Source organism: Pseudochaenichthys georgianus, chromosome 1, assembly GCF_902827115.2.
Source record: "Pseudochaenichthys georgianus chromosome 1, fPseGeo1.2, whole genome shotgun sequence".
Classification (NCBI taxonomy): domain Eukaryota; kingdom Metazoa; phylum Chordata; class Actinopteri; order Perciformes; family Channichthyidae; genus Pseudochaenichthys; species Pseudochaenichthys georgianus.
The window spans coordinates 42791364-42818630 of NC_047503.1; the positions used below are offsets into that span (position 1 = coordinate 42791364).

The 27267-nt window shown below is 40.0% G+C and overlaps 1 protein-coding gene across 2 annotated transcripts; it reads left to right on the forward strand.

Moving 5' to 3' along the window:
* On the forward strand, positions 1-26007 carry LOC117450067 (apoptosis-stimulating of p53 protein 2-like). Of its 2 annotated transcripts, none has more exons than XM_034088076.1 (17): positions 1-159; positions 283-396; positions 3555-3631; positions 4334-4435; positions 5132-5312; positions 6333-6529; positions 7752-7916; positions 8805-9015; positions 9902-10021; positions 10204-10310; positions 10967-11324; positions 12056-12699; positions 13325-13462; positions 18815-18948; positions 20709-20875; positions 21775-21974; positions 24620-26007. In XM_034088076.1, the coding sequence occupies exons 1-17, from the start codon at positions 12-14 to the stop codon at positions 24659-24661; spliced, it is 3105 nt and encodes a 1034-aa protein (XP_033943967.1). In that variant the 5' UTR covers positions 1-11; the 3' UTR covers positions 24662-26007. The 2 variants fall into 2 exon arrangements, with proteins under 2 accessions (XP_033943967.1, XP_033943975.1); XM_034088084.1 differs by having other exon boundaries at positions 5135-5312.
* The last annotated feature ends 1260 nt before the right edge of the window (positions 26008-27267 follow it).

Sequence of the window (27267 nt, forward strand, 5' to 3'; positions counted from 1 at the left end):
TGTGTGTGTAGATGTTCCTCACCGTGTACCTCAGCAACAACGACCAGCACTTCAACGAGGTCCCCATCACGCCGGAGACGCTGTGCAGGGACGTGGTGGAGCTCTGCAAGGAGCCCGGGGAGGGCGAGTGCTACCTGGCCGAGATGTGGAGGGGCTCCGGTGAGTTTAACTATTACATCTAAACACCACCACATGTTTGAACAGTCGACATAAATGCACATTAACTTCCAGGTTTATGATCTTTTCTGCGTTCCCAGATTAACAGTATGTTTTTCTAATCAGAACATATCGTTGGAGATGGGGAGCGGATGTTCGAGGTTTTGCAGAAATGCGGGCAGCAGAGGGGGGAGGTGCGTTACCTCCTGCGTCACCAAAGCGCTCCAGGGCGAGAGTCAGGTATGAAAACACCTGCCGTGTCTCTACATGGTAAACCGGCGAGGCATTGTCGCTGCCTCCCCCTCTGGTTGCTCCAGGGTTCTCCTCCAAACTCCTCACACATTGCGATAAACAACCGGTGACTCCCTGTGTGTCCGATAGGTGATATGAGGCTGGAGGACAGCGGGTAGTTCACAGAGATAAACGCTGCAGGAACGGGGACAGGCTGAAGAGAAAACGAGGAAATTAAAAACACATGCAGTACCGTTCAAAAGTTTGTAATTTCGTGCCAGAAAATCTTTATTGGGTAAAAGTCAGATGGACACTTATATGTTTGAATTAAGCAATCATACACGAGAGGCCGTTCTTGAACGTCATTATTGGTACGACAGTACTGCGGCAGGACCGAGGCACTTGCCTGTACTGGTATACGGTTTTTCTCAGACGCGGATGGATACTGACTTGTTGTGAAAAGGCACGTTCTATTTGACCGTTGTTTGATCGTGGAATCAAACACGCCTATTGACCAATCAGAGAGCTTGCTCACACCTATGTGTTATAGCATTGTGTTTCATGCTTTAAGGTCGTAAAAAGTCCTCTTAAACAATAGATGTGATTTTGTAAGAAAGGTTGGTTTTCTACATGGAATAGAAAACGTTGTTCAACGGTTCAAAGACTGTCGATTGAAAAGGCAAAACGAGAGAAAGTGACCTCTGAGTAACAGATCAATAAGAGCAGAGGAAACCAGAAGTCATTGATTAAATAAACTGGAAAATAAGCTGAGTTATTCATGTTTTGTACTCTTTTAAAATAGTAAATTATTGAGCATTGATATAACAGCTGATTGCAAGCATTTGAACAGTATTGTGTATGAACTTGTACTTTTAAAGTGCAGCACACAGTTATACTTGTTTGGGTGAATGTCACAAAAGGAGCACGACGGTTTGACGGTTTCTGGTTTTATCCCACGCAGCCCAACTCTCAATGTCGTACTACAACATCTGCATCATGTGTGGCTTCGGTCCTGTAAAGTGAAAGAGGGTCGATCTTGCGGGGGATGTGAGGTGGAGCAAGGACTTGGCAGCTTTCTCTGACCACCCCTTTAAATTATGGAGGTTGTGGTTAACGACCAGCTGTTATTGGTCGAGGTCAAACGTGTAATCCGTTATTTCTCTCGGCCAAGTCACAGCAAGACTTCCTGACTCAGCTCAGTGTAAATGTAAATACTATATGTGAATTGGTGCGTTGTACTTTTAGTGTATAATTGTTGTTTTGTAGTCTTTATTTGAATTAAATTGGTTTGAAATCATAGGTTCAAGAAATCTAAAAACAGGTTTAAAATCCAGATTCAGGGAATTTAAAAAAGAAAGGGACGTCTCTCAAGGTCTCGGGAAGGCTTTGATAGACAGGTTTATTCATGTATTGTATACCTGTGTTATTCATGTTTTCTGTTTACTTTATTATCTTTGCTTTTTAGTTTTAAATGTCATTTTATTATGTGTTTCTGCTGCACTATTTCTTAATGCTCTTAATGACTTTTATTTTTTGTAAAGCACTTTGAATGACCTTGTGTTGAAAGGTGCCATATAAATAAACTGGCCTTGCCCATGTCCTTATTTAATATACTCAAATGTTTATTTATTGAGTACTCAGTTTATTAGCAGATGCACTTCGCTCAGAGTACAAACTCATGTTTTTACATAAAGTATAGGTTAATTACAACAAAGAAACAAAATCAAATTGAATTAATAGAAATGTAAACAGTAGAATATTTCAAATATAAATAAAAGCTGATAACTGGTCTCTGGTTTCAGACAGAGGGTGAACAGAGGTGGGACAGGTCCCAGTAGAGACACAAAATACAAATTTGAACCTGAAGATGTACAGAATAGTCACCCTTTAAAAGTGCAGGAGTGAAGTAGAGAGGAATATGTCAAACGTGCAGAAAATGTGAGAATCTACCGCCAACCAGACTGAAGCTAAACCAGAACAATGAGTATAATCTCCTGCCTTCAGTATTTAAAGTAATCCAGTTTTTATGCATTTCGAGGTTGTTGCCACATGGTGCAGATCAAGAGCAGGATGTTCAGTCGTGTAAAAGGTTCAGTGTGTCATAAAGTAGATCTGTAATCAGCTTATGACTGAAGGGAATCCATTGTGCATGTTCTGGACTGGGATCCGTTTTTTATGTCGTTGTAAAAAAAAAATCCCTTCTAAGTTTTTTGTGAGTAGACGTGATCAGCTCATTTTTACCCTTGATCTCCACAAAGTTGTTATTCCTAAAATACTGTAAAACCACTGGATACAAATAATACCAGAGGATAAAGCTGGTATTATTCTATTGCTTCTTATTGTCAATAAATCCCAGGAACAGAGACCCAAATGTTAGTGTGTCTCTCAATACTGTCTGACTTATGGCTCTTATCTACAAGCACATTAGTTCCTACTGAAGAAGTAAATGATGTGGTCATTGTAGTTTTTTGTAATGCATTATATAGGGCTATTTTCAGCTGCATATGAATCCACCTTGAATCCCACCAATGACGAGCTCTTTTTTGTGTGTTTTGAGCTGCAAGAAGCGTACGTCTCCAAGGACTAGGACAGGTAGAGGACGGTGTGTGTCATCACCATAGGTCATCACCCATGATTAGAGATTAATTACAACACAAGTTGATGGGAAGTTCATTAGTTTTGCAGATATTTGTTCATAAGCCAAAGCATTTCAGAAGGAAAACGTTTGATATGATGACAGTGCTAGATAAAAAGTCAGAGGATTGCTATTGAAGGGCCCTATCCTGCTAATTCTGAGGTTCATATTTGTATTTTGTGCCTTCCCTGTGACATGTCAAAAAAAAACTGCCTGAAAGGGAGACTGAGACAAATAAAGTGAATCTGAAAATGATTATAAAGAGTGGGAAACAAAAACGTTGGGATTTTAGCCTTTGCAGACCATTTACATGCAAAACAAAACTATATAACACACTACAAGGAAGGTAAACCCACAAAAAGCATTAGAGGGCCTCTTTAAACCCGTCTGTCAAATTATATCTGTACCAACATTCACTGCTCTCAATCCAATCATTTAAACATGTCAGTGGGCTGATCAACACGACCTATCGACTATAGAGCCACACGGCTAACGTGGCTAACATTAGCATCAACACTGTTTTCTTATCCAGGTGGATCCAGAGCTACAGATCAGATGATGAAGAGGACCCAGGTGAAAGCTTCCGTGGAGAGATGTCTGGAGAACGGGGTGAGTCCCTATTATTTAAGGTCTAATGAGAACCCGGGTTTTGTGCGTCTAGTTGGGAAAGGGTTAGCCTAGCTTAGCACACATACTGAAAGCAGGGGGAAACTGCTAGCCTAGATCCATCAACAGAGGAGTGAAAACAACCTTCAAACACCTCCAAGTCTGTCAAAATGACATGCTTTACAATATATGCAGTCTATTTCTAAAGTTAGTAGGCTTGTGTTTTTTTAATACATTTGAAACGGAGTGGAATAAGAATTGCTAAATGGACACATGGCGGTTTTAGCAACAGTTAGCTTTGGAGCTATTGCAAGAAGAATTGGCGCTTAACTTGCGAACTAACAAGTCAAAGTATTTACTGCACACTGCCAACAAAAAAGTGAAATAACATACAAACACACACACACACACACACACTAGAGCCTCCATCATCTGTGCTTTTATTTGAATTATCACAGTCATGTCTTTGTGGGAAGCCTGCACCTTATGCATCTCTGAAAGTTTGTTTATGTAGATTTGAAGGTGAACTCTGACGTGTGTGTGTGTGTGTGTGTGTGTGTGTGTGTGTGTGTGTGTGTGTGTGTGTGTGTGTGTGTGTGTGTGTGTGTGTGTGTGTGTGTGTGTGTGTGTGTGTGTGTGTGTGTGTGTGTGTGTGTGTGTGTGTGTGTGTGTGTGTGTGTGTGTGTGTGTGTGTGTGTGTTGCAGGTCTCAGCTCCTCGTCTGGACATGACACTGAGCGACCTGCAGGATCTGGCAACCCGACAGCAGCTTCAGATTAATGCCCAACAGCAGCTGCTGGCCTCCAAAGTACGAAGCACCCAACACACACACTGCTGCCACACTTCTACTGCTACACTTCTACTGCTGCTATTACTGCTACTGCTAATGATGGAGTGTGCTGGAATGAGTCCTAAAACCTGGTTATGAGTTAGCATTTGTTGCGCATCTGGTGTCCTCATCTCAACGTTTTTTTTAACAGGTTTTTGGTTGGATGCCTGATATAAGCTCTGTGGTTAACACAAGCTTAAGGGATTTTCAGATTGTGTGTACCACAATGAATACGTAATTAAATACTCAAAAAGATATGTCATCACTGCAGCACTTAATATCACCAAATAGACAACCCATCAGATACTGCTGATCTCTGCACATTTCCTGCTGTTATGTTGTGGCCAAAATTACCTCTTGACCACCTTTTGTTCTCTCAGTTATACTTAACACTAGTGTACACATAACGGCTCTAACATACTTACACTGATGTCCCCATTAGATCGTCTCATATCTTCAATATCTTCTTTCAAAACCTACAAAATATTTATTTATTGAAATATTTAATTGACTGAAACTGAAACTATTTGAACAATTATTAAATACAAATATAACAATGCAGCACTTAGTCAACAGACTCTTTGTACTCATTTAGTTGTGACTGGACTCGAGTGCTTTCTGCTCCACAGGCTTCACCTTGCATGCATTGATTTTAAACCTGTGTGTGCTCTGGAGCAGGAGCAGCGGCTGCATCACCTGAAGCTGACGGACCAGCGGCAGCAGCAGCAGGAAACGTCTGAACAGGACCGCCTGCAGCAGCTCAGAGAGAACGCTCACAACCAGGAGGCCAAACTGAGGAGGGTCCGAGCCATCAGGGGCCAGGTGGAGCAGAAACGGCTCAGCAACAGCAAGCTGGGTCAGTGTGGTGGAGGAATGAGGGACTTAACAGATCTTTAGCAACAGAAACAAAATGTTGCTTAAAATCAGTTTTAGGGACAATTGTACATTCTCAAAATGCACCACTAAGAACTAACTCAACAATGCAGAGATTATTTTTATATAATTTATTATCGATGCTTTGGGCGATAAGCTCTCCCCGAGACCTTTTTGCATCAAAAGTAACAAATAAAATAATACAAATCTTGATCTCTAACTGCTTTTAGCATTTCATTCTTCTATACCCATTCTCTAACCCACCCGCAAAAAACAAAACTACAAGTAAATATGTTTCTTTTCAACTTTTATTGTGATTAATCAGATTACATATTTCTATCTATTGACAGCACTAGTTTCTATGTTAAAAGTAGTATTAATGGCATTTCGAATTGTGCCTTTAAAGAGGAACATAGACAGTTTCCTGTAGAATGAAGTCGTCTAATGTAAAAGATAGAAGATGCATAATAATACTGGGAGGAGGCGTGTTCACAGAGGGGGTTTATGACTTCTTAAATCACATCATTTGTGAGTAAAATGTTCTGCCTCTGAACAGGAGACGTAATCAAACAGGAAATGAGACATACTTTAGCCACAGTGAAGGTTCTGGTGAGAAAGTAATTTATTCTACAGAATCTGAGCAACATCAAGTACATATCTGCTTTAAAGCATGCATAATGTGGCCACAGATTCAGTCCAAATAAAAATGGGGCCGTGCAAATCAAATGGCAAGCAAACAATAATATATACGAAAAATATTCCTGGAAATAAGATATCCTAAAAATCCTGCTTTTATTTAATCAATGCTGAAAACTATGCATCATATCTCCAGTAGTTAGTATGTATATATAATTAAACAGAGTCCTCTCATCCATACATCTCTCTGTGTGGGCGGAGGAGTTCGAGCAGAAACGATGTATCATATCTACATTATTTAGTAGTTATTCATATAAATAAATCCAGTATTATTCATACGTGGCTGTTCTCTCTGTGTGTGTCGTAGTGGAGGAGATCGAGCAAATGACGGGGCTCTTCCAGCAGAAGCAGGTGGAGCTGATGGTCGCCGTGTCGAGGGTGGAGGAGCTGAGCGACCAGCTGGATACTCTGAGGAGCAACAGACATGAGACTCCTCTTCCTCCTCCTCATCATCACACCACCTCCTCCGCTGCGGAGCTGGAGAGACTTTATAAAGAGCTGCAGGTGAGGCCTCGGCTGATATGGCCTCTGGTTGTGTTGGGCATCTGCACCGCCGTTTAACACTCAGTGGATCATTTGAGAGCACCGGGAAGAATGTGAGGCTCGCCTGGTTGAAGCATCAGAATAATAACGTACTGAGCATTATTGCTGACGTGTTCTCAATTAAAGGGCTTTGAGCAGGATTTAGTGACGTCTAGTAGTGAGGCTTCAGATTGAGTTCAGCTGAAAACCCCTCCAAGCATGTCGGAGAAACTACGGTGGCCTTGAGGTACATTTGTGGTGCATTCGTGCAACCAAATTCAACATCGTTTGTTTTGGTTTTAGTTATGGGGGTTTCTTTTCTCCTTAAAATAGTCTAAATTATATATATATATATATATATATATATTTAAAACAAGACTTCACAATGAGACTGAACAGTTGTGAGAAATCATAATTAAACATTAAAGGTGGGGTAGGTAAGTTTCAGAAACCGGCTCGAGATACACTTGTTGTTATATTCCATGGAATGCTCTCAACATCCCGATAGCAATGAATATCTGAAGTGCTTTGACAACAAATCTATAAAGAAATTTCATTTGTAGAAGCCGTAATACTGTAAAAAGTACAACCAATGGATTGGATGGCCTACCTGCCTGTCAGCCTTCCATCGGGGCACAAACTTATCTCGTGCCCTCATTGGTCATGTGCGCGTTCGTGTGTGTTGGAGGAGGGGCTCTGTGAGGAAGTGGCAGATTTTCTCTGGTTGTGTATTTTCAAATTCTAGCGATCTCGAGCCGGTTTCTCAAACTTACCTACCCCACCTTTAAGCTGTACACACTTCACTTGAAGAGAGGATCCACGTTGATGCAGATTTCAAAAGAAAAGCCTCCTCTAGGCACAAATAACTCTCATATTCATAATTTTTGATAGTGACACTCTGGAGTTTTAGCACACTAGCTTATAGGACAGCGACAAGCTATCTTAGCTAATTTGAATTTAGCAAGAAAACTACGCTGACTAGCTAACTAATATTCAGTTTAATATTTTATATTCATGTATATATTCTACTTTCTTGTGTATTTCTTGTCTTTTAATATTTTTTGTACAATGCCATGTCTTTTTATGCTGCTGCAACACAAAAATGTCCAAAATTGGGATGAATAAAGTATCTTATCTTAACCTTGCAACATTAGCCTCCTCACTTCCCACCTGTTTTTCACTGAGCTCCTCTCTGACCCTCCAGATGAGGAACAAGCTGAACGTGGATCAGAGCGGCCGGCTGCAGCAGCAGAGAGACAGCCTGAACAAGAGGAACCTGGAGGTCGCAGCGATGGACCGACGGCTGGCCGAGCTCCGGCAGCGACTCTGGAAGAAGAAAGCCGCCCTGCAGCAGAAAGAGAACCTGCCGGTGAGTGCGGCGAAAAACTGGACTTTCGAGAGCAGCGGTTCCCAACCTGGGGGCCGCCGAATAATTTGCAAAACATTATGATTTGTTTGGAAACATTTGAACCTCCTTTCCTTTCTCTTTCTCGATCCTCCTTAGCAACGGTCCTTGACAGCGGTCTGTACTACTGGATTAACAACGTGTCACATGTTCTGAATCGACCAATCAGAACTTTATTTAGCCTCCGTCGTGTGAATTATGGTTGAATGTGGGCCGCGAAAGATTTTTAGATTCTTAAGTGGGCCCCGAGTTGAAAAAGGTTGGGAACCGCTGTTCTAAAGAGATTCTGTTGATCCTTTCGACTGGAGGGACTTAAAATGAGCGGGAAATCAGGATAAGCCTCATTTGCTAAATTAGCTTCAAGTAACCAATGTGTTAAGATAACTTTCGACATGGTTTCTGAAAATAGTGAAACAGTTCTGTCATAATTATCCAGAAAGAGCCCAAAGGAGTAAATAAAAAAAAGAAGTTTTAACCAAAAACATTATTAAGAATTAAGAAATGTCAAACTGAAACTGACATTTTACATTTTCCCAATCAGATAATCATTTATTTGACTCATCATTTAAAAAAAAATTGTATTTGTAATGTAACTAAAGCTGTCATTTTAATGTAGTGGAGTAAAAATACAACATTTCTCTCTGAAATATAGTCAAATAAAAGTAGTAGGTGGAGTGAGAAAAATAATAATTTCAGTTAATTGCAATACCTTTTTAAATGTGTGTTTAAGTCCACTTTTTGAACTCTACTTTGGTTGCAGCATCAATTTGTAAAGGCCTTTTTTCATCTCTGCACGTATTATACTCAACGACCAAAATGTCTGCAGCTCTCAAATATTTCTGTTTCCCGCAGGTGCCTTCAGACGGAGGGGCCCCTCAGCATGCTGTGGGCTCCAGAGTGGCGGCGGTGGGGCCGTACATCCAGTCCTCCGGCTCCCATGGGCCTCCGGTGCCGGCGCGGCACGAGGTTCTGGTGAAGCCGGCTTACCCGGATGGCACCGCCACGTTACCCATGCCCGCCTCGTCTCTGAAGCCGCCTCCCAGACCCCTCAAACCCGCCTCAGGTACAGCAGTTACAAAAGGCAGAAAAAGAGGATATTTATTTAAAGGTCTCCTATTCTACTGTTTTTCATCAATATATTACAGGTCTCAGATATATACAGAGCCTGTCTCTGATTGGCTGAAACACCAAACAGATCATTGCAGCATTACCCATAATCCCCTCTGTTTCAGTGCTGATTCTCTGTCTGTTACTTCAGATGAAAACAAGGAGCCCCTCCCCACGCCCCTCTGAGAGACATTTGGTTACAAAGAACTCAATGGTGCTCTAGAGGAGATTCAGGTGATAAGGGGGGGGGGGGGTTACCCTGGTTGCTGATTGGCTAATGGTTACACAAGACAACACATCGTTATGACATCACAAAGTGGCCAAAATCTGATCAGCTCATTTTCAGACAGGTTTTTATAGAAATGGATCAAAAAGAGAGAGAATCTTTGTTCCTGAAACTTTCAGAGTCTCTTTCCACAGAGGGGACACATGTTGATGTAGAAGAGACATGAGGAAGAGGGGACACATGTTGATGTAGAAGAGACATGGAGAAGAGGGGACACATGTTGATGTAGAAGAGACATGAAGAAGAGGGGACACATGCTGATGTAGAAGAGACATGAGGAAGAGGGGACACATGTTGATGTAGAAGAGACATGAAGAAGAGGGGACACATGTTGATGTAGAAGAGACATGAAGAAGAGGGGACACATGTTGATGTAGAAGAGACATGAGGAAGAGGGGACACATGTTGATGTAGAAGAGACATGAAGAAGAGGGGACACATGTTGATGTATACAAATAGGTGACCTTTAAATCTAAATTTCCATGCAAATTAAAGCATATTTTTGACACAGGTTTACCAAGAGTGGTGTCGATACAAGTTTCTCTTCCTTTCCTAGGTTTCGGCTCGTCAAAAGGAACCAAACTCTCAGACTGGAGCGGCTCTCTGTCGGAGTCCAGTGGAGGCTACAGCTCCTCCACGCTGCCTCGCATGTCCAGCCTCAGCTGCCACCACTCAGGTCAGTGCCGTCGTACACATCGAGGTACTAGTACTCTACTTGAGTATACTTCTCTATACTACTTCTCTACATCTCAAAGGGAAAATGTGTACTTCTTAATAGTGACTTTTCAATTATACATAATATTCTTCATGGCCTTCCTGTCCAGTGAAAAACGTGTCTCCTTTTTATCCCTCTTGTAGGAGGTAAGATTCTCACAGATCAGAGGAGCCTCTCAGGGTCTGACATCCCGCCTCCTGTCCCCTCACGGACCAATCACATCACTGAGAACCTGCTCAGGGACAATCAGGTATCATCTGACTTACATTTATCACTTTTACAAACTTTATGATTATTTATAGTTAGAGAAGGTAAAATAAAAGAAGTATTACCAGGATGATTGTGTTGAAATATATTAAACCAGGAACTCTCGAGTACGGACTATAATGACGGGTTCAACTGTTCTTTGTTTTGGAGACTTTTTCTAAATAAAAGCTCATTACATTTCGGATCAACCTCTCATTACATTTGGAAATCAGATCTCGGATCAGCAGAATTCCCCGGAATAATATAATACTCTAAAATAAGCAGTTTTAAATGTAATTCAATATATTACTAATAAAACTGAGTAACATTTTGAAATGAAGGATGTATTTTTGTAGAGTAACGCCTTTCAAGGTCCAAGGATTTTATTTTGTCATCTGAACATAGCTACAGTGTAGTTATGACGATGAAAATCTTAGGTCACAGGCTCACTCCAACAGTGCAACACAATACAACGGATAAACAGAAACATATAGTGCCAGTAAATAGTAAATACAAAAAGAAAAATAGTTACTCTACTTTTACTTGTGTATGCTTCCCACTACTTAATCGAAATAAGTTATGACGTTATGTCATTACTGATTTCGGTTCATTTCAATAAGAAAAATATGATTGACTCCTTTTTCCGGTTTTCTCCTCCAGGCTTCTGGTAAAGGTCTTTCCAAGATGGCGGCGCCTCCTCCCATTCCCATTAAGCCCAAACCGTTCTCCACGTCGGGCCCCCCCACCTTCTCGAAGCCCCCGTACAGCACGGGGACGTTCCCCGGTAAGGTGCGGGGGGGCGGGGGCCACCTCTCCAGCCACAGCAACACTCTGCCGCTGCCCAACAAGCATGAGGTCGCCGCCGTGCGACCCTACGCCCCCGACCCCTCGGAGGCCCCCGCCCCACCGCTTCAGAAACCTCAGACTCTGGCGGCCTCGTATATTTACTCCATGTACACAACGCAGGGGAAGGGATACCAGCCGGGGGGGGGGACGCTGCCCAGGACCAAGCCCAGAGGTGAGGAAACACTTAATCTGGTTGGTTTATACATGTAGATAGGACATGTACCTGCAGGGTCCCTGCTTTTGAGTTGCTTTCTGAGTGGTTGGATGCACTTGTTGTAAGTTGGGGGAAAATACATTTAATTAAACTATTTTTAAGTGGTTTCTTTTTTTTCATTGACTGGTCAGTTAAAAACTAGTGGTAGAGTCTAGAGCCCTTTAAATTGTGGCACGTTAGGTTTCAATGTAGTCATTACCTAAATATAGAGAATTCCTTATGATAAAGTTCACCATTTTGTTCTGGTTTCCACGTCCCGTTGAAATGACTTTACATTAGGGACTCTTTGAGGGAATGTCCGCCTCGATACAAGGAGGAAGAGATTACATTTGGTGCATGTCTAATGGGATCCAGTGACGATAAGTTGGACTAAAATGAATGTACACTTTGGTTATTCTATTTTAAGATCTTTTCTAGGCATTTATTCATAAAAGTCTGTTTCCTTAAGATTGAGTCTATGTCAGTTACACAGTTAGAGCTACTACACCTCCCTCAAATATTATTATTAACTCTTGATTATTTTCTCCCAACTTACAAGAACTATAAAAACTCGAAGAAGATTTACAGTTAACAGAATAAAGCAGGAAGTCTTCATATTGGAGTAACTGTATGCAGACGATGTGTTGCATACTTGTTGTTTCTTCACTAATACTTCCTGTTGTGTGTGTCCCCCCCCCCCCCCCTCACAGCGTATGGGAAACCTGTCCTCCCAGCGAACGGGGGGCAGCAGTTTCCCCCCTCAGACATCATGAACTCTGGGTTGGGTTTCCCCGACGAGACCGACATCAGTTACGAAGTCGTCGTTGCAGACGTTGGAGTTGGAGACCGAGCCAATCCGCGACCTCTGAGCCCCACCAAGCTCCTCCCCTTCCTGTCCAACCCCCACAGGAACCCCAGCGGCCTGCACCACGCGCCCCGACCCCTGAAGAAACGCAGCTCCATCACAGAGCCCGAGGGCCCGGCCGGTCCCAACATCCAGAAGCTGCTCTACCAGAAAACCACTCTGGCCGCTATGGAAACCATCCCCATGGAGACAGTGGGTCCAGGAGGGCTGTTAGTTCAGCCTCACGAAGACGACGTTGAATATATGTCCAAATTTGACGACAACAACCCGGAAGAAAGCCTAACCCCGCCTCCTTTACCTCCTCGCTCACCAATCACGCCTCCAGAGGACCGAGAGGAGGAAGAGGAGGTGTGTCGATCTTCATCCGTCCACAAGGAGTTCCCCCCATACCCTCCTCCACCTTACCCCACCTGTGTGGAGGCGGATCAGGGGGACGACGTTACAAATATGAAGCCGCCGGAGGTCACGGGTCAGGTGCCGTCGCCCCCGGTGAGAGGCTCCTTTGTTTATATAATACATCCATTTTGATTGATGCTTCACTACCCAGTTCAACGTCAACGTTATTGTCAATCTTTCAGTTTGTGTGTACAGACAGATGTATACAAAATATGTATATACCTCTATATATATCAACACACACATTTATACATAAAGACATAAACGAACACTTGATTAGCCTTAAAGTTCTAAAGTTGCACTAAAAGCCAAATGCAGAGTTATTTCCCCCTCTTGCAGCTGATTGGAGGAGAGGCTTACGGAAACGAAAGTGCGCATGCTCCATGTGCCCAGTGATGATGAATGAAAACTGTCGGACGTTCTTCGGTATTTTCTTGAGAGTCGGGCCTTTTTGACGTCATGCGATCCTCGTCTCCAACGCTGCTCTTTTCATTGATCAATGGTTGCTTCATAGTGACATCACTATGTAACACTTCTATTGGCTAGCGCTCATTGTACGTGTACGCTAAGGGGCGGGACATCTCTTGTTGACCAATCACAACAGAAAAAGGGTTAAACATTAAAGCATGGAGACATGTCAGAGTCGAGACACAAAAGACAAACCTGAAAATAAGCATATTATGTCCTCTCTAAAAGCCTTTACTTGTCCCTCTCTCAGGGCAAGAGGACGATCCTCCGTAAAGCCGGCTCGGAGCGGATCGATCACAGCATGCGGGTGAAGTTCAACCCTCTGGCTCTGCTGCTGGACGCGTCTCTGGAGGGCGAGTACGACCTGGTGCAGAGGGTCATCTACGACGTGAGTCCCACTGCCGTCGGGGTCTTTTTTGTGATTTAACATCATTTATTTTGTACTTGAGGTTAGATTGAGTATAACAGCGAATGATCTACATGCAGTACATACAGAGGGGAAGGAGTGGAGTGCAAATACTTTGTTACTGTACTTGAGAACATGTTTCTGGTATCAGTACTTTACTCCACTACTTATTTGTCTGACTTACTTTCTACTTCTTACATGTTGAACTCAAATACCTGTACTTTCTACTTCTTACATGTTGAACACAAATACCTGTACTTTCTACTTCTTACATGTTGAACTCAAATACCTGTACTTTCTACTTCTTACATGTTGAACTCAAATACCTGTACTTTCTACTTCTTACATGTTGAACTCAAATACCTGTACTTTCTACTTCTTACATGTTGAACTCAAATACCTGTACTTTCTACTTCTTACATGTTGAACTCAAATACCTGTACTTTCTACCTCTTACATTTTAACACAAATACCTGTACTTTCTACTTCTTACATGTTGAACACAAATACCTGTACTTTCTACTTCTTACATGTTGAACACAAATACCTGTACTTTCTACTTCTTACATTTTGAACACAAATACCTGAACTTTCTACTTCTTACATGTTGAACACAAATACCTGTACTTTCTACTTCTGACATGTTGAACACAAATACCTGTACTTTCTACTTCTTACATGTTGAACACAAATACCTGTACTTTCTACTTCTTACATGTTGAACCCAAATACCTGTACTTTCTACTTCTTACATGTTGAACTCAAATACCTGTACTTTCTACTTCTTACATGTTGAACACAAATACCTGTACTTTCTACTTCTTACATGTTGAACCCAAATACCTGTACTTTCTACTTCTTACATGTTGAACCCAAATACCTGTACTTTCTACTTCTCATATGTTGAACACAAATACCTGTACTTTCTACTTCTTACATGTTGAACTCAAATACCTGTACTTTCTACTTCTTACATGTTGAACTCAAATACCTGTACTTTCTACTTCTCACATATTGAACACAAATACCTGTACTTTCTACTTCTTACATGTTGAACCCAAATACCTGTACTTTCTACTTCTTACATGTTGAACTCAAATACCTGTACTTTCTACTTCTTACATGTTGAACTCAAATACCTGTACTTTCTACTTCTCACATGTTGAACACAAATACCTGTACTTTCTACTTCTTACATGTTGAACTCAAATACCTGTACTTTCTACTTCTTACATGTTGAACTCAAATACCTGTACTTTCTACTTCTCACATATTGAACACAAATACCTGTACTTTCTACTTCTTACATGTTGAACCCAAATACCTGTACTTTCTACTTCTTACATGTTGAACTCAAATACCTGTACTTTCTACTTCTTACATGTTGAACACAAATACCTGTACTTTCTACTTCTTACATGTTGAACCCAAATACCTGTACTTTCTACTTCTTACATGTTGAACCCAAATACCTGTACTTTCTACTTCTTACATGTTGAACCCAAATACCTGTACTTTCTACTTCTTACATGTTGAACTCAAATACCTGTACTTTCTACTTCTTACATGTTGAACACAAATACCTGTACTTTCTACTTCTTACATGTTGAACTCAAATACCTGTACTTTCTACTTCTCACATGTTTAACACAAATACCTGTACTTTCTACTTCTTACATGTTGAACCCAAATACCTGTACTTTCTACTTCTTACATGTTGAACTCAAATACCTGTACTTTCTACTTCTTACATGTTGAACACAAATACCCGTACTTTCTACTTCTTATATTTTGAACACAAATACCTGAACTTTCTACTTCTTACATGTTGAACTCAAATACCTGTACTTTCTACTTCTTACATGTTGAACTCAAATACCTGTACTTTCTACTTCTGACATGTTGAACTCAAATACCTGTACTTTCTACTTCTTACATGTTGAACACAAATACCTGTACTTTCTACTTCTCACATGTTGAACACAAATACCTGTACTTTCTACTTCTTACATGTTGAACTCAAATACCTGTACTTTCTACTTCTCATATGTTGAACACAAATACCTGTACTTTCTACTTCTTACATGTTGAACTCAAATACCTGTACTTTCTACTTCTTACATGTTGAACACAAATACCTGTACTTTCTACTTCTCACATGTTGAACACAAATACCTGTACTTTCTACTTCTTACATGTTGAACTCAAATACCTGTACTTTCTACTTCTTACATGTTGAACTCAAATACCTGTACTTTCTACTTCTCATATGTTGAACACAAATACCTGTACTTTCTACTTCTTACATGTTGAACCCAAATACCTGTACTTTCTACTTCTTACATGTTGAACACAAATACCTGTACTTTCTACTTCTTACATGTTGAACCCAAATACCTGTACTTTCTACTTCTTACATGTTGAACACAAATACCTGTACTTTCTACTTCTTACATGTTGAACTCAAATACCTGTACTTTCTACTTCTTACATGTTGAACTCAAATACCTGTACTTTCTACTTCTTACATGTTGAACACAAATACCTGTACTTTCTACTTCTCACATGTTGAACACAAATACCTGTACTTTCTACTTCTTACATGTTGAACTCAAATACCTGTACTTTCTACTTCTTACATGTTGAACTCAAATACCTGTACTTTCTACTTCTTACATGTTGAACTCAAATACCTGTACTTTCTACTTCTCACATGTTTAACACAAATACCTGTACTTTCTACTTCTCACATGTTGAACTCAAATACCCGTACTTTCTACTTCTTATATTTTGAACACAAATACCTGAACTTTCTACTTCTTACATGTTGAACTCAAATACCTGTACTTTCTACTTCTTACATGTTGAACTCAAATACCTGTACTTTCTACTTCTGACATGTTGAACTCAAATACCTGTACTTTCTACTTCTTACATGTTGAACACAAATACCTGTACTTTCTACTTCTCACATGTTGAACACAAATACCTGTACTTTCTACTTCTTACATGTTGAACTCAAATACCTGTACTTTCTACTTCTCATATGTTGAACACAAATACCTGTACTTTCTACTTCTTACATGTTGAACTCAAATACCTGTACTTTCTACTTCTTACATGTTGAACTCAAATACCTGTACTTTCTACTTCTTACATGTTGAACTCAAATACCTGTACTTTCTACTTCTTACATGTTGAACACAAATACCTGTACTTTCTACTTCTTACATGTTGAACACAAATACCTGTACTTTCTACTTCTTACATGTTGAACACAAATACCTGTACTTTCTACTTCTGTTGTTGAACCCAAATACCTGTACTTTCTACTTCTCATATGTTGAACACAAATACCTGTACTTTCTACTTCTTACATGTTGAACTCAAATACCTGTACTTTCTACTTCTGACATGTTGAACTCAAATACCTGTACTTTCTACTTCTTACATGTTGAACACAAATACCTGTACTTTCTACTTCTCACATGTTGAACACAAATACCTGTACTTTCTACTTCTTACATGTTGAACTCAAATACCTGTACTTTCTACTTCTCATATGTTGAACACAAATACCTGTACTTTCTACTTCTTACATGTTGAACTCAAATACCTGTACTTTCTACTTCTTACATGTTGAACACAAATACCTGTACTTTCTACTTCTCACATGTTGAACACAAATACCTGTACTTTCTACTTCTTACATGTTGAACTCAAATACCTGTACTTTCTACTTCTTACATGTTGAACTCAAATACCTGTACTTTCTACTTCTCATATGTTGAACACAAATACCTGTACTTTCTACTTCTTACATGTTGAACCCAAATACCTGTACTTTCTACTTCTTACATGTTGAACACAAATACCTGTACTTTCTACTTCTTACATGTTGAACCCAAATACCTGTACTTTCTACTTCTTACATGTTGAACACAAATACCTGTACTTTCTACTTCTTACATGTTGAACTCAAATACCTGTACTTTCTACTTCTTACATGTTGAACTCAAATACCTGTACTTTCTACTTCTTACATGTTGAACACAAATACCTGTACTTTCTACTTCTCACATGTTGAACTCAAATACCTGTACTTTCTACTTCTTACATGTTGAACTCAAATACCTGTACTTTCTACTTCTTACATGTTGAACTCAAATACCTGTACTTTCTACTTCTCACATGTTGAACTCAAATACCTGTACTTTCTACTTCTCACATGTTTAACACAAATACCCTGTACTTTCTACTTCTCACATGTTGAACTCAAATACCCGTACTTTCTACTTCTTATATTTTGAACACAAATACCTGAACTTTCTACTTCTTACATGTTGAACTCAAATACCTGTACTTTCTACTTCTTACATGTTGAACTCAAATACCTGTACTTTCTACTTCTGACATGTTGAACTCAAATACCTGTACTTTCTACTTCTTACATGTTGAACACAAATACCTGTACTTTCTACTTCTCACATGTTGAACACAAATACCTGTACTTTCTACTTCTTACATGTTGAACTCAAATACCTGTACTTTCTACTTCTCATATGTTGAACACAAATACCTGTACTTTCTACTTCTTACATGTTGAACTCAAATACCTGTACTTTCTACTTCTTACATGTTGAACTCAAATACCTGTACTTTCTACTTCTTACATGTTGAACTCAAATACCTGTACTTTCTACTTCTTACATGTTGAACACAAATACCTGTACTTTCTACTTCTCACATGTTGAACACAAATACCTGTACTTTCTACTTCTTACATGTTGAACACAAATACCTGTACTTTCTACTTCTCACATGTTGAACACAAATACCTGTACTTTCTACTTCTTACATGTTGAACACAAACACATTCATTAGCTAACAATGACATTATTGTTCTATTGATATAAAGGGAGGTCAGGTACTCTTTAAAGCAGCTGCTAGCTATGGGTACTTTTTATTGAAGTACATTTCAAAGCCCATACTTCTTTACTTTTACTTGAGTACAGAAGTTTAGTCAGTACTTCTACTTTAACCAGAGTATTTTTAAACACGAGTATCTGTACTTCTACTTGAGTAAAGGATGTGTACTTTTGACGTCTGTAATAATTGACATCATGGCAGTTAAACATGTTAGTTTGTGGTTGATGATGATGCCGTATTTAAATGTGTTTTTTCTGGTACAATTGAATGTGACTTGTATTTTCAGTTTCAGGGTAGCAATGTAGACGATGTGACTGCTGGGAATGTTTGGAACATGTTTAAAATGTATTGAATATTGCGCTGAAATGAACGACTGCAATGCGTCCCCCCCTGTGCGTCCTGCAGGTGGAGGACCCCAGCATGCCGAACGATGAGGGAATCACCGCGCTGCACAACGCCGTCTGTGCCGGACACACGGAGATCGTCAAGTTTCTGGTTCAGTTTGGAGTCAACGCCAACGCTGCCGACAGCGACGGGTGGTGAGTGTTCTCAGAAACAAAATCACTGTCCAGTCAAATCAGAAGGTGTTAAGTTTAGTCCAGGAAATATGTTAGATTTAGAAGTTACTATTCCTTTACAGCAGCTGACATCTCATGCGTGCTTGTGGTCATTAATCCGCTGCTACTTTTCATGAAGGTAGCCGCGTTATAGAGAGATTTGGTTCCTAGCGTTCATCCTCCTCAAAGCTCTGGAAAGAATGCTTCAAACACAAGTAAAAGATACTGAATGCCAGATGTTTCCAGCTGTGATAAGTAAACAAATCTACAAATGGATCAAGGCAGTGGTTAGAGCATTGATCACCAGATTAAGAGGCGCTGGTGAACTGCGTCCGGCCGCTGTGTCCCTGGGCAAGACCCTCTACCGCGTTTGCTCCTGTGGGTAATGTCCACAGTATCGACATGTGTCTAATATGTGTAGTATGTGTAATTGTAAAGCACTTTGAGCAGCTGTAAAAGAGCTCTAATTAAAAAATGTAATCCCTTATTATTATTATTATTAAGTGAATATTCGCTCGCTAAGATTTCCCGATATAAAATGCGATATTTAATTAAATGAGATCTTGAAATTAGCTGGGAAAACAGTTTTGAACTATAAATGCTGTGTTTTACAAAAGAAGCCACAAATGATCAAAAATAGTATTTTCCGCACTAAAGTAGTTTTAGATTTTTCACCTGATCCCCTTCATTTCAGACGCATTTATCTTATTGCAAGTTGTATAATTGTGACACTCTTACTTGAAATAAGATTACAAATTGTTATATAAGAGAAAATGTGACTTTTGAGTTAGCTGGAGTGTTATTTCTGCATCTGAGGAAACCCTGCATCCATTTGAATCTCCGCACAAATCTTCAGAGTCGAGGCGAAGGTGCAGACCTCTGGGTTTAAAGGTCACCTATTGTGCAAAATCCTCTTCTTCATGTCTCTTCTACATCAACATGTGTCCCCTCTTCTTCGTGTCTCTTCTACATCAACATGTGTCCCCTCTTCTTCATGTCTCTTCTACATCAACATGTGTCCCCTCTTCTTCACGTCTCTTCTACATCAACATGTGTCCCCTCTTCTCCATGTCTCTTCTATATCAACATGTGTCCCCTCTTCTTCATGTCTCTTCTACATCAACATGTGTCCCCTCTTCTTCATGTCTCTTCTACATCAACATGTGTCCCCTCTTCTTCATGTCTCTTCTACATCAACATGTGTCCCCTCTTCTTCATGTCTCTTCTACATCAACATGTGTCCCCTCTTCTTCATGTCTCTTCTACATCAACATGTGTCCCCTCTTCTTCATGTCTCTTCTACATCAACATGTGTCCCCTCTAAAATATAAAAACCTGTCTTAAAATGAGCTGATCAGATTTTGGCCACTTTATGATGTCATCACGATGTGTTGTCTTGTGTAACCATTAGCCAATCAGCAACCAAGGTACCCCCCCCCCCCCCCCCTTATCACCTGAATCTCCTCTAGAGCTCCATTGAGTTCTTTGTAACCAAATGTCTCTCAGAGGGGCGTGGGGAGGGGCTCCTTGTTTTCATCTGAAGTAACAGACAGAGAATCAGCACTTTGGAAACAGGGCTGAAACAGAGGGGATTATGGGTAATGCTGCAATGATCTGTTTGGTGTTTCAGCCAATCAGAGACAGGCTCTGTATATATCTGACACCTATAATATATTGATGAGAAACAGTATAATAGGAGACAATTTAAGTTGTTTCCCATACTCCTCTCCCTCCCCTCTCAGGACCCCCCTCCACTGCGCCGCCTCCTGTAACAACGTGCAGGTCTGTAAGTTCCTGGTGGAGTCGGGCACGGCGGTGTTCGCCACCACGTACAGCGACATGCAGACGGCTGCCAACAAATGTGAGGAGATGGAGGACGGATACGCCCAGTGCTCGCAGTTCCTCTACGGTGAGAAAACAATTCACTGCAGGATAGTTGGAATGGTTCAATGCTAACATGCTAACAGCAAATAGAATAGGACGGAGCTGCAGGAAAGTGGATTCTAGCTACGGTAATTGAATATATATGATTCTGAAATGGGCAGCGAGATTACTTTCACTTTTGGTACTTCAAGTATATTTTGATGCCAGTACTTTTTTGGTTTTACTTAAGTAAGATTTTGACTTTCACTTGTAATAGAGTATTTTTACTATTCTGTTTCACTACTTGTACTTGGAGGTTTACTCGTCGTCCCCAGGGTCTGACCCAAATCTGCTGAGGCAGCTTTTAGTTTTTATGCTCCGCAGATTTGGAACAAACTTCCTTTCTTTTAAATCAAGGCTGAAAACCTCGTTCTTTAATGCTGCTTTTCCAGAGGTCCTTAACGATGTGTTTATGTTTTATCACTGCGCTTCAGCACTTCTTGCAGCATTATGTCTATTTTTAACTAATTTCTCTTTTATGGATTATATTTTTGTTCAATTAATGTTGTTCTTACAGTAATTATGATGTGTTATTGCTGTTTTGTAAAGCACTTTGAATTGTGTCTGCAACGTGCTTTATAAATAAACTAACCTTAACCGCTGCTTCCAGGTGGTTTCAGGGGTCTTACTCCACCGAACTTTTAATACTACTAGCAAATAATAATAAAGAGATATATACGATATCAGTCACCTCTGTGGAAACATTGGTATAACTGCCTTTTTTAAATTTATATTTGAGTATTGTATGTCTTTTAAAAATGGACCGAGAGTCTCTTCAATAAAGCTGATGATGATGATGATGGTGGTGGTGGTGGTGGTGGTGATGATGATGATGATATAGCTCCAACAGTTCATGCCCCTCCTCTGTGTTCGTACCCCCCGCAGGCGTCCAGGAGAAGATGGGCGTGATGAACCGCGGCGTGGTCTACGCTCTGTGGGACTACGAGGCGCAGAGCGAGGACGAGCTGGGCTTCAGCGAGGGCGACTGCATGACGGTGCTGCGGCGGGACGAGGAGGCGGAGACCGACTGGTGGTGGGCCAGGTGTGGAGACCACGAGGGGTACATCCCCCGAAACATGCTGGGGGTGAGGAACTGCACTGAGGTCATCTGCTGATGGATTAGATCGCCTTATTGTCATCACACAATGCAGAGTGTGATGACGTGAAGAGGGTCGAACCAGAGTGCAGACGGTCACTTACATCTACCAGCAGCCTGTACACAATAAGTGCACTATACAAATATACAAGTAAAGTTATATAGATGTAAAATGTATAAATACAAATAAGTGAGGCATATATACAGCAGTGTTTGTGACCCGTTCTATCCAAATCAGTCGGAAGTCTCAACGGCTCATTTCAAAATAAACGTGGATTTGCGTAAAAAAACTAGTTTTCCGGGGTTCGGTGTTTTGTTTGATTTTAAATAAACAAAGTCTTGGCTTTCAGAATATGAAACTTTTATTTCCAAAATCACACAATAGATACATGTTTGAAGCTTGTAAAGTAGGGGTGTCGAACTGAATTTAATCACGGGCCACATCAGCATTATGGTTGCACTCAAACGGCCGGTTTTAACTTTAAGACTATATGAAAATACATATATAAATAAATATATAATATATATAAAATAATGTATTATATTACATCATTGCCTCTGCATTGGATTATCATCGGATAGGGTAATAACTTCATAATTAACTACGTCTGAAAGCAGAAGTCTAGGGCAAATAATTGCAAGTCTCTTCAGTGCGTAAGTCCCAAAATGATTTAAAAAGAAAAGCCAAATTCTGGAGAAAAAAGAAATGGAAGTGACATTTTGAAATAAAAATCTAATTCTGAGAAAAAAAAATTCTATGAAAAAATGCATATTTTGAAGAAAAAAAGGCAAATTCTGAAAGAAAAGTCATATTTGAGATGCATTGTGGGACATGTAGTTTATGGGCAACATGCTTCTGTAGCATGTAACTGTATAATAAACATATTATATTCTTTGCAAGCTCTTGTGGGGCCACATAAAATGAAGTCGCGGGCCGAATGTGGCCCCCGGGCCTTGAGTTTGACACCCCTGGGGGAAGAAGACAGCTCTCACTCGCACCCTGCTGTTCCTCAGCGCCGCCCCCCCTCCCTCCGCTGACATTATGAATGTAAGCATATAGTAATCATAGATAACACAGCGTGGTCCGTTACAGTTTGTTTTCATCTGGTTTCAAATAAACAAAGTCTTGGCTTTCAGAATATTAAACTTGTTTCGGCAAATTCAGATGATAAATACAACTTTGAAGCTTCGGCATAATTACAAGCGGAGAACGGAGTAACTTGACGTCACAGCAGGCGTAACAACAGCCGGTGTTTCTCGTGAGGGTTTTCCCCGGGAAACAAACACGATACACACAAACACAAAAATACACACACACACACACGTATACACACACACACACGAGCTTCCCCCAGACCAGCAATCCAAACGAAAATATCTTCCCTCCGTACTACTTTGATAATTTGCTAAAAATCAATCAGATCGATGGATTCCAGAGAAGAGGAAACTGACAGTCTTTATATAATGTGACATATTTTGCTTAATATTTGGACAAAAACAACAATCCTGATATCACGAGAAAGCTGGGAACCTCCTCTTTCCAGCAGTGCATACAACTCAAAATGTGTCTTCGGTCAATGCGACTGATTTCGATGGAGCAGGTCACATGTGTGTAAAGATCAACGCGCTTCAGCATGTCTGAAAGAAGACATGTACTGTATATAGAATATAGACATAAAGCAGCTTATGCAAATGATTTTAAGCTGAAGCTATTAGGAGATTATATTTTCAGATTGTAACCCTTCCACGAAATGTCTAGATTTAATTCCTTTTCATAGAATAGTAACAATGGTGTCAAAGAAAATAGACATGCAGAAGACTGTAGGAGCTCCAACAAGCCGTTTAGGACAGAGAGTGAATACACATACTTTACAGAGATGCTGTGAGAAACCAATGTGAATTTGGAACATTGCACAATATACATTTATTCTAGTAGACCTCAACATGGAATTATGATCAGTAGAAATGGCCATGACACGGGACCTTTAAAAGGTACTGTAATTTGTCATTATTTCCTATGATGTTTCCTGGAAGTATCTATATATTTAGGCCTAATACTGTAATAGGGAAATAAAAACATTTGGCACCAACAATGTTTAAGTCTAAAATCCCACATGTGCAGATTTGACCAGGGTCATGACATACACACATACATTTTCTGACATATTTGATGACCGTCATGTCTGTGAAAACTGATCAATTATAATTCCACAGTTGCATAATATAGGATATAATAGGATTTATTATTTTCTAAATCAGTCATTTTCATTTGTATACAATGTTTATGTCAATGGTCTGCAAAGGCTAATATCCCAAAGTTGTCCTCCAGAGGGACTTTCTATCCCACACGAATAAAGAGCTTTTTGAACATTAAGGCATGGAGACATGTCACCGTAGAGACACACAATATAATATGAACCTGGAAATGAGTTCCATCGGGCCGCTTTAAAAGAAAATGGATGATGACTTTCGTCTCTGTCCATTCATCTCTACGGGAGATTGACCCGGTTTCCTTGTGTGTAATTTCCATTTGTTCGAGTTTCAAATCAGCTCTGAGAATCCTGTTACTCAACAGTCTTATTTCAGTGTTTCAATGTTATCTTAATGGGAACTCTTTTCCCTTCTATTTCCCAGCTGTATCTGAGGATCAAGCCGCGGCAGAGGAGCCTCGCCTAACGCCCGGCCGACAGATCTTCAGAAGGACCAAAACGTTGTGAGAAGGGGTTTCAAAACCTCTGGACTCAAGGTGGTTGGTGAAAAGAAAAGAAAAAGAGAGATAGATGTTTCCTGAACTGCCATTAAAACCTGTTTGGTTTTTCAACTTCAGCACAAAGAATGTCACGATGAACTGCCGAAGACACAGAAGATGCAACAAAAGCTTCCTGTGGTGATAATGAACAGATTTAGACTTTGACAATGCTTGGAATTCATTTTGTTTTCTGTCTCAAAATGTGAAGATTTGTTCGGGTTCATCCTTATTTCTTATTTACGGTTTCATTTTATTTTATTAAATAGCGACAGTCGACATGAAGAGAAAAGGAGGAGCAACAAAGTCCCAAAGCTTGAATTCAAATACAGGAAGTGGCACTTAAACCAAAAGTCCACCATTTATTTATTTTTCGACTTTTTTGAAGTATTCAAAATTACGATCCTTTGATTTTAATAAAGCATCCACTAGTTTGAACAAATGAAGCAAATACTTACATTATGACACACATTTATAAAATTATTTATAAATGTGTGTGGACAAGACAATAACTTGTGAACGACATCATAATTTGAGGGGACAAAAAACGTGTAGTTACAAAATAGAAACTTGTTCGAACACAAAGGTAAATAGTGTGAAAATGGAAGCTACTAGTTCTAACCGGATAATACAGAATTAAAATAACCCTTTGTTTCTTTGGGGCTCTGTCGTACAAGTAATCATTATCTTGGTCATGTGTTTTTTTTTCTTCACATTTGCGAATTCAATCAAATCTTAGACAATTACATGGGTTCAATGTTTTATATTTACGTTCCCCGATCTTTGTGTTGAAGAAAAGCACTTGTTTTAAAAGACAATAACATTGTTTTATTATCTTTTAAATTGTATTTATATTAGTTTTTTACAACTGTTTGTCACCTAACAACTTAAGCCAGATACATATTTTGTTACATTTTTCTTTCATTCATTTGATCAATTCTGATCCCATATCAATCTTTTTTGTTAGAACCGAGGACTTTTCTACAAACGCCTGAAATGTGGAAGCTCTCTGTTTTCTTTTGGAGAATTACATTTTCCAAAATAAAAGCCTGATCTGCTCAAATCACGTCCAAAGCTCAGTAAATCAGAGGATGCACGTTTTAATGTTTGATTCAGCCAGGCTAGCAGTTTCCACCTGCTTCCTGTCTTTGTGCTAAGCTAAGCTAAACACACGTTGGACCTTTCTCTGCTCTGGAAACACAGATATGAAACCGATATCTTCATGTCTGGGAAATACAAAGATCGTTTTTCTAAATAAAATGATATTTACAACTTCTCAATGTGTCTTTGTTAACCCAAGAAATATAAATAATTTAAAGAGGTACTTTTATGCTTGTTGGTGTGTTCCCTTTCCTATAGTGTGTTATATAGGGTTTAGTGCATGTAAAGGGTCTGCAAAGGCTAAAATCCCTGTCCCCCCCTTTGCCTGAAACGCCTCCATTGGACTCCTTTGTTTACTTCCCTAACATAGTGACATCAATATGTAACACTTGTGCTTCTATTGGCTAGCGCTCCAACACATTGTATGTGATAAGGGTTGAGGGGCGTGTCATCTCTAAGCGGTTGACCAATCACAACAGAGCCGGCCAGCTTACCAATCAGAGCAGACTGGGCTCTGGTTTCAGACAGAGGGTGAAAAGAGGTGCTGCAGCACAGGCAGTATGAGAAAAATAAAGAGCTTTTTGAACATTAAAGAATGGAGACATGTCCCAGTAGAGACACTACATATAAATATGAACCTGAACATCAGCAGGAGAGGACTCTTTAAAGTAGAGACACTACATACTGATATACACCTGAGCATCAGCAGGAGAGGACTCTTTAAAGTAGAGACACTACATACTGATATACACCTGAACATCAGCAGGAGAGGACTCTTTAAAGTAGAGACACTACATACTGATATACACCTGAGCATCAGCAGGAGAGGACTCTTTAAAGTAGAGACACTACATACTGATATACACCTGAACATCAGCAGGAGAGGACTCTTTAAAGTAGAGACACTACATACTGATCTACACCTGAACATCAGCAGGAGAGGACTCTTTAAAGTGGAGACACTACATACTGATATACACCTGAGCATCAGCAGGAGAGGACTCTTTAAAGTAGAGACACTACATACTGATATACACCTGAGCATCAGCAGGAGAGGACTCTTTAAAGTAGAGACACTACATACTGATATACACCTGAACATCAGCAGGAGAGGACTCTTTAAAGTAGAGACACTACATACTGATATACACCTGAACATCAGCAGGAGAGGACTCTTTAAAGTAGAGACACAACATACTGATATACACCTGGACATCAGCAGGAGAGGACTCTTTAAAGTAGAGACACTACATACTGATATACACCTGAACATCAGAGGAGAGGACTCTTTAAAGTAGAGACACTACATACTGATATACACCTGAACATCAGCAGGAGAGGACTCTTTAAAGTAGAGACACTACATACTGATATACACCTGAACATCAGCAGGAGAGGACTCTTTAAAGTAGAGACACTACATACTGATATACAC

Bases quoted from the DNA above. Each gene is read 5' to 3' on its own strand.
- LOC117450067 (XM_034088076.1), top strand. From the start codon at position 12: ATGTTCCTCACCGTGTACCTCAGCAACAACGACCAGCACTTCAACGAG. The intron at 4,436-5,131 runs GTACGAAGCACC...TGTGCTCTGGAG, and splicing joins AGCAGCTGCTGGCCTCCAAA to CAGGAGCAGCGGCTGCATCA. The intron at 13,463-18,814 runs GTGAGTCCCACT...TGCGTCCTGCAG, and splicing joins TGCAGAGGGTCATCTACGAC to GTGGAGGACCCCAGCATGCC.